Below are 18,840 nucleotides of genomic sequence, written 5' to 3'. Positions count from 1 at the left end.
ACATTCTCTACATGTTCTTGTCTTATTCTTTTTTACCTATCACGACACTCAATGCTTCAGGAATGGTTCTAATCTTGCTCTCCGCCACCTCTAATACATTATTTTAGTTGTTTGTAATGTTTTCTCTCCCAATCACAAGAATTCCTGTGCAGGATTTTAGGATATAGATTCTATTTGTTGCGAATCTTGGGTGTCAGAGCAATTCTCGTCTTCATATGATCAGAATCTTATCAATTAAAGTTCTCAGGTTGTGAAGAAGAGCACTTATTTTGGTTAAGTATGTACAATCAATAAAATCTGTCACAAGTAATGTTACTAATCCTGGCTGCCTGGCTATTTTCATGGTAATTTGTTTGCCAGTAAATTAGTAGAATGGTGCTTGCCATCTATACCTTCTATGGAGTATCCACGTTCAAATACTCTTGAGACTTGTGTGTTTGCTTATGTAATTTACAGCTTTTGCATTGCTTTATCATATACTTATCTTGTTTTGGTCACATTCAACGGTCTTAATTCAACATCTAACACTGAAAAGTTTATCCTGATTTGTACTGTTAGCTTTCTGGAAGCATTAGGTACTCAACTACTCATGAACATTCAAAATCAGTCAACTACGCTGATAGTAAAGCTTGGGGGAGAATATATATTATATAGTATGTTTATCTCACTTTTGTTTGCTTATAATCAGCAGTTGTAACTAATTTCTCTGCTGAAAAGAACAATAAATAATCAAGTACCTGCCCTGCCTTTAAAGAGAAAAAAAATGGTTAGCCTCTGTTGGATTTTGTAAGATTTACAGTCTAGAGAATGGGGTTTGGTTTTCAACAGCAATCCAAGCGGAAAGCTTTAAACGCTTGCAGCAGTGAATCATATGTTGGCCTTGTCAGACTTTGATACCCGCATCTGCTGGTAAGATGTGGCATGTCAAGGAAATTGCTTTGAATGATAAGGAGACATCCATGTTGGTCCCATATGCATGTAGGGAAACAAACCTGATATCGCGATCAACCATTTTTGGTGGTGTGATTTGGTGTGTGCAATGAATTGTAAATGTTGAGCTATAAATTGGCCACTTAACCTCTACATTTATCTATGTTTTGGGTTCTTTTTCCCTATGCTGTTCTTGATTCTGAATTGGAGAATCAGTTGCCAGAAGAGGTGTTGACGTGCTGTCATTGCAAACTCATCCTCTAATCCTTGCTATTGCACTATTTCGGACGGTTAAAGGTAGAACCGGCGAAACAAAGATTGGTACAATTACAAATTTTCAAGATCCTTCTAACAGCTATCAGAACATCTTATCCAAAAGAAGGCAGAACGATCAAGTGGACCCTTCCATTTAGTGTATCAGGTTATGTCTGTTTCCCTGGGTGTTTATCGTGTTGTAACCATACAAAAGTCTTTTGCGTACTAAAGAGGCAATGAAAGATCGAGAGCATGAAAAAAGAGAGAAGTTTCAACAACATCGACAAGAGCTGGTAGTTTTCATTCTCTATCACAACTGAAAGTTGTAGGTCAAAAGCTTAAAAGTAAGAATTCAAAGTCACTTGTAGCACTGATGTTCAAATATTTGTGATTATCTTGAGTCTTGACTGAAACAGTCTCCAAGCACTTTTTTGCCTTAACACGCTTGCCCTTTATATCAGACTGCCTAAGAAATTGCTCGTTTCTGTTAAAATTTGAGGTATATATATATATATATATATATATGAGTTTTGGTGTTAATTACAAGTTTATTTTTACTATTGCTGGCACCCTCTAACCACTTATCATGCACAAACTGAGATGTGCATCAGGGGTTTACGGATTTTTATGACTAAGTCAGACTGCACGATAACAGGCTTAAAGTTTCACTAGGTAGCTAGAAATGTGCAAGCATGACAGGTGTGCCTTCAATGAACGCAGTTCATTCAAACAAAAGAAAAAATATATCCTTACGTGTATTATTTCATTGTCTTTTCAGCGTTCAGACAAAATTGGTTCCTATATCCTGTATAAAGTCCATATCAATCAATCAATCTAAGGAAAGTTAATGCCTCATCTAAATGTAGCATAACATTGAGGCACTGGACCCGGCCCCTCATGATTCGTCATCTCGCACTGAAGTATAACAATTTCATCAGAATGCTTTAGAATGGATGAACTTGTTCATGTAAGTCGCATGAAAGGAAAGTGCAAGGAAGCATTTTAACGTGGGTGACATTAGCTTCTGATCCTTTCTGCAAGGTGATCACAGTAAATTTCTAAGGCACCAACGTTGGGTTGCCGATGAAATTATAATTGTACACATCCATACAGTAGAAAAGGGCTGTCTGTCTGAAAACCATGTAGTGTCAGGGTGATTCAACCAACGCTGCTACTTATTACATAAATTAAATATTATCTCTTTGTATCTCTGGCTATGTTGAGAAATAGCATGTGGTAAGAGAAGTGGCTTAGTTTAATTTCCTTTGCATTCGAACATGAAGTCATTTATGTAATTTTTCTCATCATTTATCTCCAAAACTTAATAAAAAAATTATGAAAAATAACTCTAATCATAAGCTTAATTTAAAATATCACTCATTATAATTTTAACTATTTTTAATTAATTTTTTATATAACTTGACAATAATATCTTCTAAACAATTTTAAACAAATTAAAATAGTTTTCATTTTCTCTGTCTTGCCACCCAAACAAAAAATTTTAAATTAAATTTTGATTTTTTTCTTTTACTAAATATTATCTACCCCGTCATTCAACTCTTTCTCGCTATCCCCAAGAGAAGAGATGATATAAATATATACATGTTAAGTTTTTGAGTTTATTAGTTTATATTCATAGAACCCTAAAGTTAAGAAGATGCAATTGATAAGACATATATGTAAATTAGAACACTATATAATTTTGGTAACTTAAACTTAATTGTAAGAAGGCAAATCAATTAGTTATTAGGTATTGCATTACTGATTTTTAAATATTGTATCACTGATTTTTAAGTATTGCTAGACCGAGTTTTAGGTATTGCATGATTTAACCATTGTGTGATTGATTTTAGACATTGCATAACTAGTTTTAGACATTACGTGATTAGTTTTTAAGTATTACATGACTGCTTTTTAACTATTTTGTGATTGATTTTTAGATAATGCCTAAATCACATAATATCTAAAAATTAATCACGTAATACATTCCTAACCAATCAAACAATGACTATCAATGAGTCACGTAATACCATATCAACCAATTATACAATACTTAAAAATTAATAATATAATATTTAAAAACTAGTCACATAATGTTCAAGAATCGGTTACGTAATGTGTAAAAATTACTAAAACTACTGAATTCTATTCAATAAAATCTAACTTTAAACAACATTATATTTCATTTAATAACATAATCAACAAATATGTCTACTTGATGAAAAATGTTCAAATGCTCAAAAATTTTTGTTCATGTATCAATAACCACTCTAAAATATTTAAAGTACTCAAAACGTTTAAAGATTTTTTTATGTATTAAAAATTATTTCAAAATACTCAAAATAATTAATTTTTTTTATAAAAAATACTTTAAAAATGAATAATTTGATGAAAAAATCTCAAAAAATATGAATCATGAGACACAGATTTAAATATAAATTGATTTTATTAAAGATATTGTTATTTAAAATTATTTTTTTATTAAAAATGATTAAAATTATAAAAAATTATTTTTAAAAATTCTTTAGATAGGAGAAATATTTTTGAAAAGAAACCTAAATTAATTCTGACATATTTCTTTAACTATCTTAAGAAGAGGTTGCATTGATTGTTTCCTTCAACATCATACGCTTTGCAGTACAGATATTTACTAGCCACCGGAGTTGGAGCAAGTGAGGTGGTCTGAGTCAGCTAGTCAAAAGAACAGAATTAATCTAAGCTGTGGAATCTGGCAGCCTACGGCCTACGCCTCTAGAACTAACACTTCCAACTGCGGAAAGCAAAATGCAGTTGAAATCTTATCTCACTAAATTCGCAAGAGCATAAATTCCCAACTGTCTGTTTAATTGCTTTAATCCCATAGTCACCGACCTAGCTAGATTTTAAAGTTTCTCCCTGGGCCCCTCTCATAAAATTCTGGAGCTACTTGGGGCTTGCCTTGTACATTTTCCTTTGCTGGTCGAGGCTGTAGCTTCTGTTTTTTTCTCCATGGTTAAATCTGACACTCCAAATCTTCTGCATATATGCAGACTACATCGCAACAAGATGAGCTTGGTGGAATCATCATCACAAATTTGAGAGAACAAAGTTACAGAGAAAACTATCTAGTGATATATAGCTGCACTTAGGTGTTACACTTACATTAATCATAAGTTTTCAGTAACAAACATAGAATTTTAAAACTTAAAAGCCATTCTACCGGTTCTCATACTATGAAGATCAAAGAAGAACTTAATTATACATGGAATAAAATCAAACATATATACGTAGGTTCTAAGGTAAAAATATGAAGAAGCTACATGAACTTCAAATCCTTGGTATGGAAATTCTGATCAAGGCTTGTGATGCTGGGTGTAAATGTAGTCTAAGTGAGCCTCTGAGACTATTCTTCTTTTCAAGCATTCATCATCTCCACTGTCACATGCTTCCACCCCCATTAGTTGCTGCAAAGCATTGGGAAACCAAAACAATAGTACGTTATTAGATATTTAGCCAATATTATAGGATACAGGTTCGAAGTTGATGAAAAAGAGGTAGTTTAAGCTTACATTTATCAGTTCAATGTCCTCTCTATCTGTGACCTTACTTAGCTCTACCTCTTCTTTTCCTGCGTAAGATAGCCGCTGAACTTTAGTTTCTAGATTAGTAAAGAAGGAAGGAGGAAAAGGATACCGATCGAGAAACTTACCTTGTTTGTTTGCTATGAATCGTGCAGATAAATGGGAAGAGGAAATAAGAATTAGGAAGAAGAGAAGAAGAGCACCAGAAAGAAAACTTTGCTTCATGGTTTCAGCTTGGGACACTATTTTTACGGTATGCTCACAAACACAAATAGAGACACAAGGGCAAAGAGAGAGAAATAGAGAAGAAAGAAAGGGATAGAGTACTTGAAAGTGTTGGGAGTTGGGATGGTGGAAGGGGGGGAAGCTGGATATAAATACATGCAAAGGAAGCTACCACAGTAAATCACATGAAGACTCACCCCCTCAAAGAAGGCAGTTACAAACTTATAATAGAATACCTCATGATGTGGTCCTAAAGCCATGCCCTTAGAATACTACACTCCATGCTTGTGTGACAAGAGCACCAATATTATGAAGAGAGAGAGAGAGAGAGAGAGAGAGGTAAAGCTTTAGTCACTGTCTGCCATAGTGGTCCTAGCAAAGTCCAAGACTCTCCAAAAATCAATGCAATAGTGATTCACAGTGTCAACAAGTCAACCTTTTGGACATGCTGACAGCTGTTGCCCATCGCTCATGTTTTAACACATCACAATATTTGGACAAGTGGCAAGATGGTTAGTGTCTAGTTACACCATGAAAAGACATCATACAAATGCACAACCACCTTTGTTTTGGGGTCAGGTAAAACAAAGCACCTGAAAGCATTCCGAAATCCCATTACTGTTATTGCATCCACATGTAAGCAGCCTGCATAAGTGGCAAGCCCAACTATCCTCAGTGGAACTAAGTCACAAACCTCCCCTTTTTTAATATATGTATCCTATGGTATTATACCAAACTCTTTGTCTAATTGTCAAGTTCTACCTAAGTTTTATGTTTTCAAAGTGATACTTTTCATTTGGTGCCAGGCACTGACATGAAATCAATTTTATATCTGTCTCCTTAAGTTTTCTATCATGGTAGTAATGCCCTGGAATCTGTTTGCATGGGGAAAGATGGGGTGATCTTTACTGAAACAATGGTACATGTTTCACCAACAATGGTGGGGAGCCACTTCATTTGTTGAGTTTGTCAGATATGTGTTTTTGTCCACTCTCGATGGGTTACTTTTTAAAACTTAAAAAAATCGTGATTATGCTTCTCTTTTGGAAGATTTGAATCTTTCATTATTTGTAGGAAGAATAAAAAATTTTCAAAAGAAAGCCATTGATGGGATTGGATTCTGTGAAGGCAAGATGTTTATTGTATGATCAAATTCTCTTGAGAATTGAGTTGGAATATTGAAAAGATCATGTCTGCCAGCCCCAGACGAATTTGATTGGGAAACATGATCAATATTTAACTCCTACATCAAGACTTTTATTGGGTCTGTTTGTGTCATATTGGAAAATGATACTGTTAAAATAACACATTTGTGAATTTGAACCATTCTTTTGCACTCCTGATTTAAACTTGGAATTATAATATATGAATAGATTCGTTTGCAAGACAAGCATCAGATATTATTCTTCTCCTTACCATTTGTTCGAAACAGGAATATTACAACTCGAACTTGAAATTTGCTTGATGTGAAGCAAAATTGTAATATAATCCTTTGCTTGTCTGAGAAAGAAAAAGAATATGACAATTCGTCATTGCATAACATATTGATTTTATTCGTTGATGAACTAGAAACATATATAGAATAAATTTTTAGTAAAAGGAGCCTAACTTGTTGGCATGTGCATGCTATCTCTTAATTTAATCATGTACATTTCTTTTTGGCTTGAAACCAATCTTATCACCAAAAGGGAATGCCCCATTGCCCATTTCATGTGCTCATCTCAGTGAAGATTTCCCCCTATACATCGAATATGCCACAGCATGTAGCTAAGTTCTGAACTGATCTGTATTATGGAGACATGCTGGAGGGCAGGACAATATTCGGGTGTTCTCGTGACTAATGATCTACTCGTTACCATATATATATGATGGGGATAATTACATAGTTGGTATCTAAACTATTATTGAATTCTCAATTTAACATCTAAAATTTATATATTTGCAATTAGATACTTGGAACTTTTTATTTTCGTGTATTAGTTTACGCACATGGCTAACATTGTTTGTCAAATTGATAACATGTCCAAAACATGTAATAAAATTATAACATGTGATATTAATGTGTTTATTTATTGTTTTTGGACACATCATCTATTTGATTAATTGTGTTAGTCTTATTTGTAAATTGATAGATAAAAACAAAATTTAGTGCTTAAGTACCAATATTAAAACTTTATGTATCAAATCTATAATTTGACTATAATTCGAATATCAAATTTCAAATTAACTTATATTTTATTGTCTTGATTATTTATTTATCATTTGGGATTTGTGGCACCGATTTAATCACCATTTTTTTTAAAAAAAGATTCACACAGTTAATAAGCTTGGTACCTTGAATATGATTGTTCCTAGTGTATTAAATGCAAAATCTTTTTTAACAGTCCTCCTAAAATATGTCTTTTAAGGTGTATGTATATATAAATATATATCATAATAATAATTATTATTATTATCATTATTATTAGGTAAATGTTGTCTTTAAGAGAATACCCTAAATGGTTAAAAACATGAGAAATGAATTCAACCAGAAAAACATCACTATTGGAACAAAATTCCCCTCCAATGGGTACTTGGTGGTTGGCATTAAATTTTGTTATATGTGAGACTTTAAAGTTGCAATCAATATGTAGATTTTGTGGTCCATAATTTTAGACATTTGCACATCATTTCTAACATTGTACTCACCGAGACAGTGACCAATGTCTTCCTTTGCTGCCCTCTCGCAGCTGAAAAGAACCAAACAACAGGTTTTGGCGCATTCATTGCATTAATCCATCGGAAAGAGCTTTCTCTTTTCTGGATGGGGGATAAGAGAGGGATGGCGCTTCTCCTCTTATCTTGACGAGCGGTAAATGGCTTTCAAAGCAAAGCCCATTCTTCCGAGTCAATACCAGTTGCTAGAACTCAAGTGTTAAACACTATACCTAAACGCGACCTGTGGCAAGCCTGCTTTGTGAGCCTGAGCGGATAACGAGACCCATAAAACACAAACACATGCATCTGAAAGCCATCAACATTGCATAGAAGCCCCCAGCAGGAACCCAAATTTTTCACCCCATTTGAAAAGCATGGTGGGAACTTCGAAGTGGAACTTAAATCTGGCAATGCATCGGGAACTTCACCAATAAATTTGGTCTCTTCCTTCACCAAGTTTTGGCTGTTTTCTCCGGCAATATGTCCACAATTTACAGTAAAAATATATTTATATAACACAATAGGTAGATACTTGGTCCATGTATTTATTGGAGGAACTAGTGTTATGTTGACTTAGCAGTTACCCCTGCAGCCTGCTGGATTTCTTTGGTATTTGGGATTTTTTTGTCTCTTTAAAGCCCGGTGTAGTGGCGTGAATACTCCAAGGCTTCCACGCCTGGTCCTTTCTTTCTTTATTTGCATGCATGGCCCCCTTTCAGATATGATTCCACTTCTATGCAGTCCAACTCTTATTCCTGACTCTTTAAAATATGTACTCAATAATGATCTAACATTATTCTATTCTTGATAAAGTTCCATTTTTTCAAACCTTGAATTTTGTAATTCTAAGCAATATGTCGAAGGCGAAATTGTTTGCATCGCTATCAAAAGAGTTCAGTTTTCCCAAAATTAAAGCTGCAAAAGCAACACAAAACTTTCAACTTTACGTTGGTTTTCATTGATACTAATAATGGCAAATGTATCACAACTCCACTATAGACTGTCCAATGAACGTTAGAATTGACCTGCTACCCTGGTCTTGCTGGGAGCTGATCAGGAACTTAAATTTGACCCAAGGTTTCAACGTGGAATGAGAGACAAGACATAGGAGGAAAGGGAAAGTGAAGCTATATGGTATGTGAGTGACTTGATGAATCAAAGAGATAGAAATGAAGTAGCTTGCTTTCTCCCACAGTTCCACTAACCGTAACTTTTGCTTTTGAACCCTTTTATCAAAGTCATATATTGCAACAGGGAATATGCCTCGACTCCTAACTCCAATGCATTGACATTTCCATCAAAGAGCAAAAAAAAAAAAGTACTCAGTACTCACAAATCTGAAAACCCTTTACTTTTGGTGCTTCTTAGTTCCTCTTTTCCACTATCTTCGAGGCTTTTGGTTCCTTTCCCCTCCCTCAATATATAAAAAAGGTCTTTCTTTCTACCTAATCCCTTTGTGGCCTGTGGGTATGCCCAACCAAAGTAAGACTGACATGGATGGACTTTAAAAAAACTAGAAGATATTGCTAGTTTTAGAAGTCATGAAGTTTGACAGCAAAGATCTAACCAGATATATGCAGTAGCTACAGCCTAACGAGTTACACGCGAAAAGAGTTTGGATTTTGTGGCAACTTAAGTGATTTACCCCTTAGAACACTTCAGGATTATGCTATATCCCCCCTACATTTGATTTGATATGAATTGATTCTTAAAATTTTTTATAAAAGTTCAAGTCAATCACTATTAATAATTCAAATTTAAAATAATAAATGTCAAGTAATTTAAATTTAAATAATAAGTGATAGGTTTGCAATGTCATCAATTATCTTTGGAAACATAAAAACATTTACTTGCATCATTGAGAAAAGTGAGGCTAAGTTATGATCGAAACCCTCTTAATCATGAGAGCCTCAATGTCATTAAACCCATAAAGGATAAACTTTGGCAAGTTGTCAATCCAAGCCTTTCTTAATATTTGTTTGTTACTAGGCAGAAGTTGAACTGATCATGCACACTTAAGACCATTTTTTGCTATGCGGAGGGGAAGGGGCCCATTTCTTACTTGCTGGAGATCAATTACGATTTGGATGTAATAGACATAACAGACAAGTATGATAACATTAATCATTAAAGTGCACTATCTTTTCTCTTTTTTATTGCTAGTAGTAGGCTTGTAGATAGAAAGAAAAAAATACTTGGAGAGGGTGGAAACACCTTGGCGATTTCTCTGACCCACCTACACGCACAGATATGACACCTACCCAGTGCCTCACCAGAAAGTCACTCTGAAATACTCTTCAAACAACTATACTATACTTCTGGTAAATTGCTTAAAGAATCTCACCATAATGTGCCGTCAAATCCAAGATGACTTGAAGCGTTTTCTTATTACTGTCAAAACACAAAACCAGCAAATTAAATTTCTTGCTAAATACTGTAATGCACCAGCTTTCAGTTCATTTAACCCAATCTTAGTGGTGTCTCTGGGTAGATATGGTTGTGTGTGCTTAATATAATAGTAGTAGCAGACAATTAGACCACATAATTTCATTTTCAAGAGAGAAAGGCTGCTTTGATAGCTGCCAAAATATCAGTCCCTCAACTTGTGTACTTGTTAAAGAGACAATGGATTCTCCTGTGCAAAGCAAAATGCTAGTGAGGTTTGCACTCCTCTGACACCCAATTGGGTTGGTCGGCTTCACGGATTGGGCCACTAATTAGTTGGTTTTTACTGTTTCTTCATTTTTCGCCAGAATGCGAATATATATACTACATGACCATTGACTCATCGTGCTTGCTAAAGTTAATGGGAAGTTGCCTGATTTCAGCTGAATCTGACATTGAAGCACAATTAATAATATATTCGAAAATTTGATGTCAATGTTGAGATGGCCGAGTTGGTCTAAGGCGCCAGATTAAGGTTCTGATCCGAAAGGGCGAGGGTTCAAATCCTACTCTCAACATGATTCATATTTGTGGAATTTAATAATCTTAAATGGCCTCAAAAATAATGACCATTTCCTTTGCCCTTCCCCCTCTTTTATTGTGAAGAGGTATCATTTCATCATTTATGCTCAGTGCTTTGCCTTTTTGTCAATTTTTGAAACCCAAAGTACATGAGAATCAGATTACGATTGGATTGGACCAGAGCGTTGGGTCTTGACAAAGCTATCTATCATATTTGGACCCAAGAGATTTCAGCCTCATTTGGGCCTAAGAGCTTAGTATAACAAATTGGGCTCACTCTGATTTCTAATGCCTTCAAAAGATTATGTGTATCTTTTCGCTCACCTTTTGGTTTTAGGATGGAGTAATGATGTCAATCAAATACATACGTACATGTATGTTTGTATATATAAAAATGGACACATATATATGCATAAACGTATAGACATATATGTAAAGTCCAAATTGTTATCATTTTGCAATATAAAAGATTCTACTTCCTTGGCTTATTTAAAGTAACATTGCTGCCTAAAAAGTTAGACGCATTGTTTCAACTTGGAAAAGAAGACTGGAGTTTAGCCTACTCTTGAAGCATAAAAATTACTCCTTATTTCAATAATTTGAAAGCAACCCCACCTTCCTTTTGAAATCTTGTTATACACCAAGGTATGTACCTTTCCAAGCAGTAGGAATAATAAGAATCTCCGATTTCTGAGGTCACAGGGCTTGTTGGATTTTGAACTTGCATTAATTAAACAAAATAGGCTAGGGATTGCAATACCAAAGTTGGTTAATCAATCACTGTGCAATATCTATCCTCCATTGAGATTACAGTTCATTAATTAGGAGTGTTCAAATTTAAAACATCTGAAGTTGGTAAAACCTATCAACTAATTTTGAATAGGACCCTAATTAATTATTTCACAATCAAGTTTAGGTAAGGCGTTTCTTTGCTGCAATAACTTTTGTGTCTGTGTCTGATGATGAAAGCATAAGGGGATAGGGGACGAAGGGCAGCAAGTTGATGTGGAAAAGAAGTAAGTTTGGTTCAAGCAAAATCCTTTCGACAAGAAGTTGTTGAAATAAAGGTGGTGCAAGGCAATGTTGAACTAGTTGGGGAGAGAATAAATGCTACTCAATTTCTTTTATGGGACTTGCCACTTTGGCACATAAACTTCACAAGGCAATCATGTGAAGTTTTGTAGGCAATCCTGATCCAAAATCTGGGGGGGGTGTTTTAGCCATTGTGAGTATGAAAATAGTTGTGATCTTCACTGCTTGGTCTGGTGACACCAGGGCTATTTGTGAAGCTTGTAGGTTCCCCATTCTTGAAAATTCCTCTTGTAACAATAAAGGAAGGAACTTTTATGGAAATGCATGAATAATTTTTGCAATGGTATATTGGAAACTTTTCTGGAATTTTCCTCTAAAGTCATGATTCATGAAATGAATCAAGTTGGTGCAAGGCTGAAATCAATTGTATTGACATGACACAATGATTGTTGGACATTAAACTTCGGATGTCGTATCCATACAAAAAAGGTGAGCTAGAGTGCTAGACAAAGGAGAGACCAAAGTTTAAATGACCAAAAAAAGAGTGGGTTTATTAGTTGACCAAAGAAAATGGACATTTGGAGGCTGACGATTAAGAGAAACAAAGGAACAAGCCTTGACAATGCAAAAAGCATTGAAAGAGAAGGATCAATGCAGCTTCTCAAAAAGTCTTGAGCTTGAGCTTGAGCTTGAGCTTCTAGTAAGGTTGGTGAGTTTTGTGGTCCAGGGTCAAGGGTCAAGACACCAATAGAGATCCCTTCAATGAGTTTGTTGAGCGGGGAGTGTGAACCCGTTCAATGAGTTTGTTGGGCGGGGTGCGTGAGCCCCTCCAATTTGGAATAATGTTTTTCTCATAAGCCTTTCCACTTCCAGAAATATATATACCTTTCTGCTTGGTAATTTAATAAATGAATATTTCTATACATTGTGAAACACACCAACACAAATTGTGAGGAAACTATGGTAGGAATAGAGACAGATAAATGTGATCCACAAATTATTCTGATAAAGGTCCAGGCCTAAGAAATTCCTTTTACTTTAAAGATATTATTTTGTTCTAAGTTTTAATTACTAAAATCCTTGCATTGCCAATTATTTGTTAATTTGTTGTTAAGGTGCAGAGTGAAGCGTGTGCTGCATTATTTGTTGGGATAATTTTTTTTAATCTTCAAAGATAAAGTGCTTTTAAAAATATTCTTTTTTTTAATTTTAATTATTTTTAGTTAAGAGAAAAATTTTTTAAACAAAATTACCCTTAATAAAACTTTTTCATATTCAAACATATGTGTTGAAAAAATGTTGTTTTATGTTAAAAAAAATTGTTACACATCATTTTTTTTATTCCAAGAAATGTAACAAATAAAATAACCTTAAATGCTAATTATCTAAATTTAAAAATTTTGGATAATATCTTTTTATCCAAATCTATTTCATCCCAACAATAAGGTTGAAGGTGAATAACTTTTCAATATATCTTCCTTTTCATGTCAATTTTTTTTTATTTTAAATTTTATCTGATGAAGTTATTTAATTTTAAGAGTTTATATTTTAGTAAAATATAACGATAAAAATCAAGTTACAAACTATGTTTAAAAAATATTGTTATTATACGCATGCTCACAAAAATATTATTATAGTTGAAAAAAATTATTACACACTTTGACTCCAAGAGTTTAGCGAAATACAAAGGAGTAAGTTCCACATTATGTTTAAAAAATATTGTTACAAGTTATGTTTAAAAAAGTATTATTACACATTATTTTGAAAAAAAAAATATTGTTACATACAAGCATGTACAAAAACATGTTGTTATATGTCATGCCATATTCAATAGATTTGATATACATGAAGTGCATTAGAGTTGTTTGATGTAGACATGACTTGTAACAACTCTATGTAACAATTCTGTGCAATGTTCTAATTTACAGAGTTTATTTCACTTAGAACTTCAACTCATCAACTTTTGACTTTTTTAAATGCAAACCAATTATTAATTTTTCAAAAAAAATTTGTAGAAAAATAAGAACTTTGAAAATTTTCAAAAAAAGAAAAAGATGGATTAACAACTTTAGAGCCAAAAACTCTCTCACCTCCATTTAGATTTATATATATGTGTGTGTGTATATAGGTATAGATATATATAAGTAACTACAAATTATAAAAAAACTACTAATCTATAAATCTATCTACAATAAAAATAACTAAAAAGAAAAACGACACTGCAAGCTTAAGCAGATGTTACACACTTTAGCAAAAGATGTTATACATCAAAATTTTAGCAGCACATGTTACATGCAAAGGTCAAAGCTTCAACGCTAGATAATATATGCTATAGCTTTCTTCTTCATGTTACAAACCAAGACAGAAATTTTTTTGTTACACGTCAAGGCATATTCTACTAAACTTGAATCACTAAAAAACTCAACATCAATAGAACATATTGTTACTCATCATATCATAATTTTTAATCTATAGATCAATGATGATACAGAGAGATAACGAGAGTTTTGTGAATGTAAATTAAGAAACCAAATAAGATGTTACTACTTGTCATATCATGCTTTTTGGTTTATAGATCGACGACGAGATGACAAGAGATAGACAAACAGATAATAACGGTGGTAAAACTAAAAAGAGTTGAATGGCAAGAAAAAAAAATATAAAACATAATAGATGGATGGGAGAGAAACAAATTAAAAGTATTTAATTTATTTAAAATAATTTTAAAAATATTTTTATCAAATCATAATAAAAGTTGAATAAAAATACTTAATTTTATATTAAAAAATTATTTTTTAAATAGATTTATCGAGTTGGTTATTTATCACAATTTACTTTTATTTATTTCTTCTGTTTGAAAGACCTTTGTGTTGTTTGTTGTTTTGACCCAAAAACAATATTATAATGACTGTAGGAGTCAATTCAACACTGATTTTATTATGGAAAATTGTATTAAGTTTTCTAATGCACGTGTGATGGCTTCTGTGGACAAATTAAGGAGAAGAGAAAAAAAAATGGAGACAACTTTTGTTCTTTCCACGATAAAAACGTATATATAGTATCATATGGTAGATAGGTTGGTCAGATTTTAGGTCTAACAAAATGTACTTTATCTCATTTTGCATTTAAAATTAACATTAATTAATAAAAAAATCACTGATGAAACTCGAAACAACACCACTTATTCACTTATTAATTATGTGTAAGACTTTAATAAGTGTACGTGTGACATTAGAATCATGAGTTGAAAATGTTTGGGGCTTTAAAAATCATGTACAACAATTTTTTTTAATTACAAATTAGGGTGAAAAAAAGTTGATTAAAATTGTCTTAATTTACAAAAGTTGGTTAATTGGACTATGTAAAGTCAGTTAGAAAGATTAATTCGATTAAGGGATCGATTAAGTTAAGTTAATTCGGTTAAAAAAAAATTAAGACGGTTAATCAAATTAACCGACCTTATATACACTATTTTTAAGGTAAGTCTTGCATAGATCTTGCTCACACAGTTTCACCATTTGCATATATAAGTCAATAGCTTAGATTGCATCAAACAAATGGCAAACATCATATAATCTCATTAGTTATTTTTTTGTTAATTTTAAATTTTATTTATTTATTTTTATGTATATAAATATATAATCCATGTCAATATTCAACTTCTCAACGAACAAAACCAATTTATATTTTTATATATCTTTATTTAAACATTGATATCATTGATATAATAATATAAAACACTTATAAAAAATTAAACATAATACAAAAATAATATTTATAAAATTATTTACATGATTTTTATATCAAAATTTATTTACAAAATATTTGACCATCATCTCACTTATTTATTCAAAAATGTATAAGTTTTTTTTATTAAGCAATTTGTTTTATTTGAACAAATCACTTACAAAAATTATAAACCAATTACACAAAATCTAAACGAGTAATTAAATAATTAAGAACTATTTATTTAATTATTAATATCTTTTAATCTTTAATACTAAGCTAACTATAATTTATATTAGGATAATTTTAGTTTTATGTTAAGAATTAAGATTTTAAATCAATACATCAAATAAGATTTACATTTAAATAATTTAATAGTATTTTTTTTAAAAAATAGTTTAATAACTTCTATAATAACATTTTTTTATAAAAAAATCCTATTTCATTCACTACTTCTTTTTCCTTTTGTATTTGAAGCAATTACTAAAATGTCAACCATCGTCATTTTAATCTTATAGATATATGTAAAAATCATGCTTCTTGAATTTGGTAGTGAAGTAAATTCTATTTTATTATGTAAAAAACTTATGTCACTAATTCATTTTATTTTAATATGCAAATGTTTTGTATCCTTTTCTTTTAATATCAAAGCACTTATATTAACCATAAAAAATATAATGTCAATACTATTTCAAAACAAATTATTAGGTAAATTAAAAAGCTAAAAATTTTAAAAGATAAAAAAAATTCGATTAAATCGGTTATAACTAAATTATGAGACTAAAGTCGATTAATTAGCTGGTTATGAGTCAAAGTCAATAGTTTCCATTAAATCCCCTAAGAAAACCAAGGAAGTCGATTGCTGAAATTTTTTAATTAGTTTAACCGATTTAACCGATTGCTCAACCGTTAGGTATGAACCTTTGGTAAACATAAATATAGACAACACCATTACAAACTTGGTGCATTTCAATTTTCAGCAACTTCTGGGTTAATCATTCAATTGTGTCCACACTACAGTTGACAATTGGCTCTCAAGTTTTAATTGCCTGAAAGGTTACAATGGTATATGCGGCAGAGGTAGCAGGCTAATATGTACACCACATTGAATGTGAATTAGCTGGCCTTTAGAAGCAAGTTTTGATGAATTCAAGTATCTGTGCTTTTTCTAACTTGACTCTTTACCATTTCTAAAGGGGAAAAAAAAAATAGCAATAGCTTCATGTTTGTAGTGTAAATTTCAGCTTATTGTGATAGTCCATCCTCCATGGAAAGCAAACACTGAAAAAGATTATGAGAGGAAGCATTACCGTTTAAGCATAAAATATTTATTTATATCATCATACCTCGCCCTTGCCACTCAAGTTAAACATGTGCTAAAAAAAAAATAATGTAGATGATTTGTGGATATTGGTGAGCAGGCACATGTTTAGTTGGATAAAACAAAAGAAAAGAAGCCTGTGGGGGTAAGGTAAGGTGTGCCAGGTCCAGGGTGGATGCCCAAGAAGACAGTCGATAATGACGAAATATTCAAAGGGTAGGAAGTTGAAGACTAGTCTAACTAGGCCATTAGGACATGTGATGAAATTTTGCTCCCGCTTTGCTGGCTTTGTCTTTTAGCTTTTGCTTCGTTGGCTAAAGCAACTGGCATCCATCAATTAAAGAGTTAGGGAGGCCCATTTTTTATTTTTAACCCATGCTTCCGTACTCACTCTCAAGCACGATACAGGACAAGACCTCTTCTTTTTAATTTACCATTAAACAAAAAACATAGCTTTAATGATTATAGAAAAAGTTATTGTACATTAATATTTTATATAAAGTTTTGAATGTTATAATATAAAATATACAATAATCAAAATTTTAGACATAATATATAAAAAAAAATTAAAATTATTTAAAAAATATTAAATAAATTTTTATTCTTTTATTATATTTATTTCAATTTTTATACTTTTACTTTTAATCAATTAAGCTTTATCTAAAAGTTGATTAATTTTTATTTATTATTTTATGATACATAGTATTAATGTGACATACAAATATATTACAATAAATAATAATATAATATTATAACATAATCATGTAATATTTTTAATTCTCACGTTAAAATAAAAATTAATTTTTTATTAATATAATTAATTAATTATTAATAATAAAAATATAAAAATTTAATTAAACATAATAAAAAATAAATGTTCTTTAAAATATTTTAGTAATTCAAAAACTTTTTAAAATATATATAAAAAAAAGATAAATACCAAGAAGATGATTTTTTTTCTACACATAATTTTACTTCTTGTGATAGAACACATGCTTGCCCACATGGGAGTCCCGCTTATGCAGCATGTAATGATTGGTATTTGTATTAAACAAGTCAAAAACATGCATAGAAATATGGTCATCTATATGTAAGTAATTATTTGCCTACTACTTTCATTATCACGAGCTTCATACACACGAAATAAAAAGAAAAACAGAAGTAGTAATTATTGCATGTGATGGCTCAGATTTATTTGTTGAGGGAGATCTAGTTTATACATGTATGTATGTATAAGGTTTAATCGAGAGATAAGATGAGGCTGCCATAAGTTTGGCAGAGATTTATTTCTGACACTGTCACATTGGGTTACAAAATATTGGTTGAACAACTTATTTATTTGGTTCCCGAAGGTCGTCACGTGTATTATCAATAAACTTATTTCATTTATAAAAGATTAATGTTTAAGAGACAGATCGAGGAAAGAGCTTTCTTTCTTTTGCTGGCTCTGCTTCCTTCCTTGCATTTATCATATATCATATTATGGGCATGGATTCATAATTCATGAGAATAGTTAAATTTTATGAACTTGCCTTTTAATCAACTTACCTCGTCTTTGATTTTTTATTTCAAGATCTAAATTCAAGATTTTTCCCTATTCTAATGGCTTCACTTATAGGTAATAGTGCATTTAAGATTTTACATGAGAGATAGTTAAAAAATAATTATAAAAATAATTACATTTTATATATCAAATTTTACATATGTAATAACAAAAAAAATAAAAATTAAGGAGTGACAATCACTATTCCCGTGACTCCACACTTGATTATAAGTAGATTTTTTTACATTTATTAATATATATATTATGAGGATTGATTATATTATATGTTTTATATATTAAATGCCCAAATACATTTAATTTAATGTTTGTTTTCGTTTTATCCAATAAGAAATTTTTTGAAAAATTAATCCCGTTCGTTCTCTTAAACTTTTATTAGGGTAGAACATGCGCATTGATTTTAACTCCCTTTTTAAAATCAATCATTAACCTTAAGATCTCCAAAATTAAAAACATTAAACTTTCTATTTAAAAGATCCGTTCTAAAATAACAAAAAGACAAACTTTCTTTTCTTAATTCATCAAAGAATAACAATCACGAATTTTGTTACAAAAGGGAAGATTTT

At 31.6% G+C, this 18,840-nt stretch overlaps 1 protein-coding gene across 1 annotated transcript; it reads right to left on the bottom strand.

The window, feature by feature from the left end:
* Positions 1-4,273: 4,273 nt before the first annotated feature.
* PSK3 (PHYTOSULFOKINE 3 PRECURSOR) lies at positions 4,274-5,181 on the bottom strand. Its single transcript, XM_021423232.2, has 3 exons — positions 4,874-5,181; positions 4,734-4,792; positions 4,274-4,628 (listed from the first exon to the last, which is right to left on the bottom strand). The coding sequence occupies exons 1-3, from the start codon at positions 4,968-4,970 to the stop codon at positions 4,518-4,520; spliced, it is 267 nt and encodes an 88-aa protein (XP_021278907.1). The 5' UTR covers positions 4,971-5,181; the 3' UTR covers positions 4,274-4,517.
* Positions 5,182-18,840: the final 13,659 nt, after the last annotated feature.

The sequence above is a fragment of the Theobroma umbraticum genome, unplaced genomic scaffold (assembly GCF_002168275.2).
Source record: "Theobroma umbraticum cultivar Fairchild unplaced genomic scaffold, ASM216827v3 scaffold_95.0, whole genome shotgun sequence".
NCBI classification, from domain to species: Eukaryota; Viridiplantae; Streptophyta; class Magnoliopsida; order Malvales; family Malvaceae; genus Theobroma; species Theobroma umbraticum.
The sequence above is the reverse complement of the archived record's forward strand: the minus strand, read 5'-3'. Positions and strand labels throughout refer to the sequence as shown.

Bases quoted from the DNA above. Each gene is read 5' to 3' on its own strand.
- PSK3 (XM_021423232.2), bottom strand. From the start codon at position 4,970: ATGAAGCAAAGTTTTCTTTCTGGTGCTCTTCTTCTCTTCTTCCTAATT. The intron at 4,793-4,873 runs GTAAGTTTCTCG...TATCTTACGCAG, and splicing joins ATTCATAGCAAACAAACAAG to GAAAAGAAGAGGTAGAGCTA. The intron at 4,629-4,733 runs GTAAGCTTAAAC...AATGCTTTGCAG, and splicing joins AGGACATTGAACTGATAAAT to CAACTAATGGGGGTGGAAGC.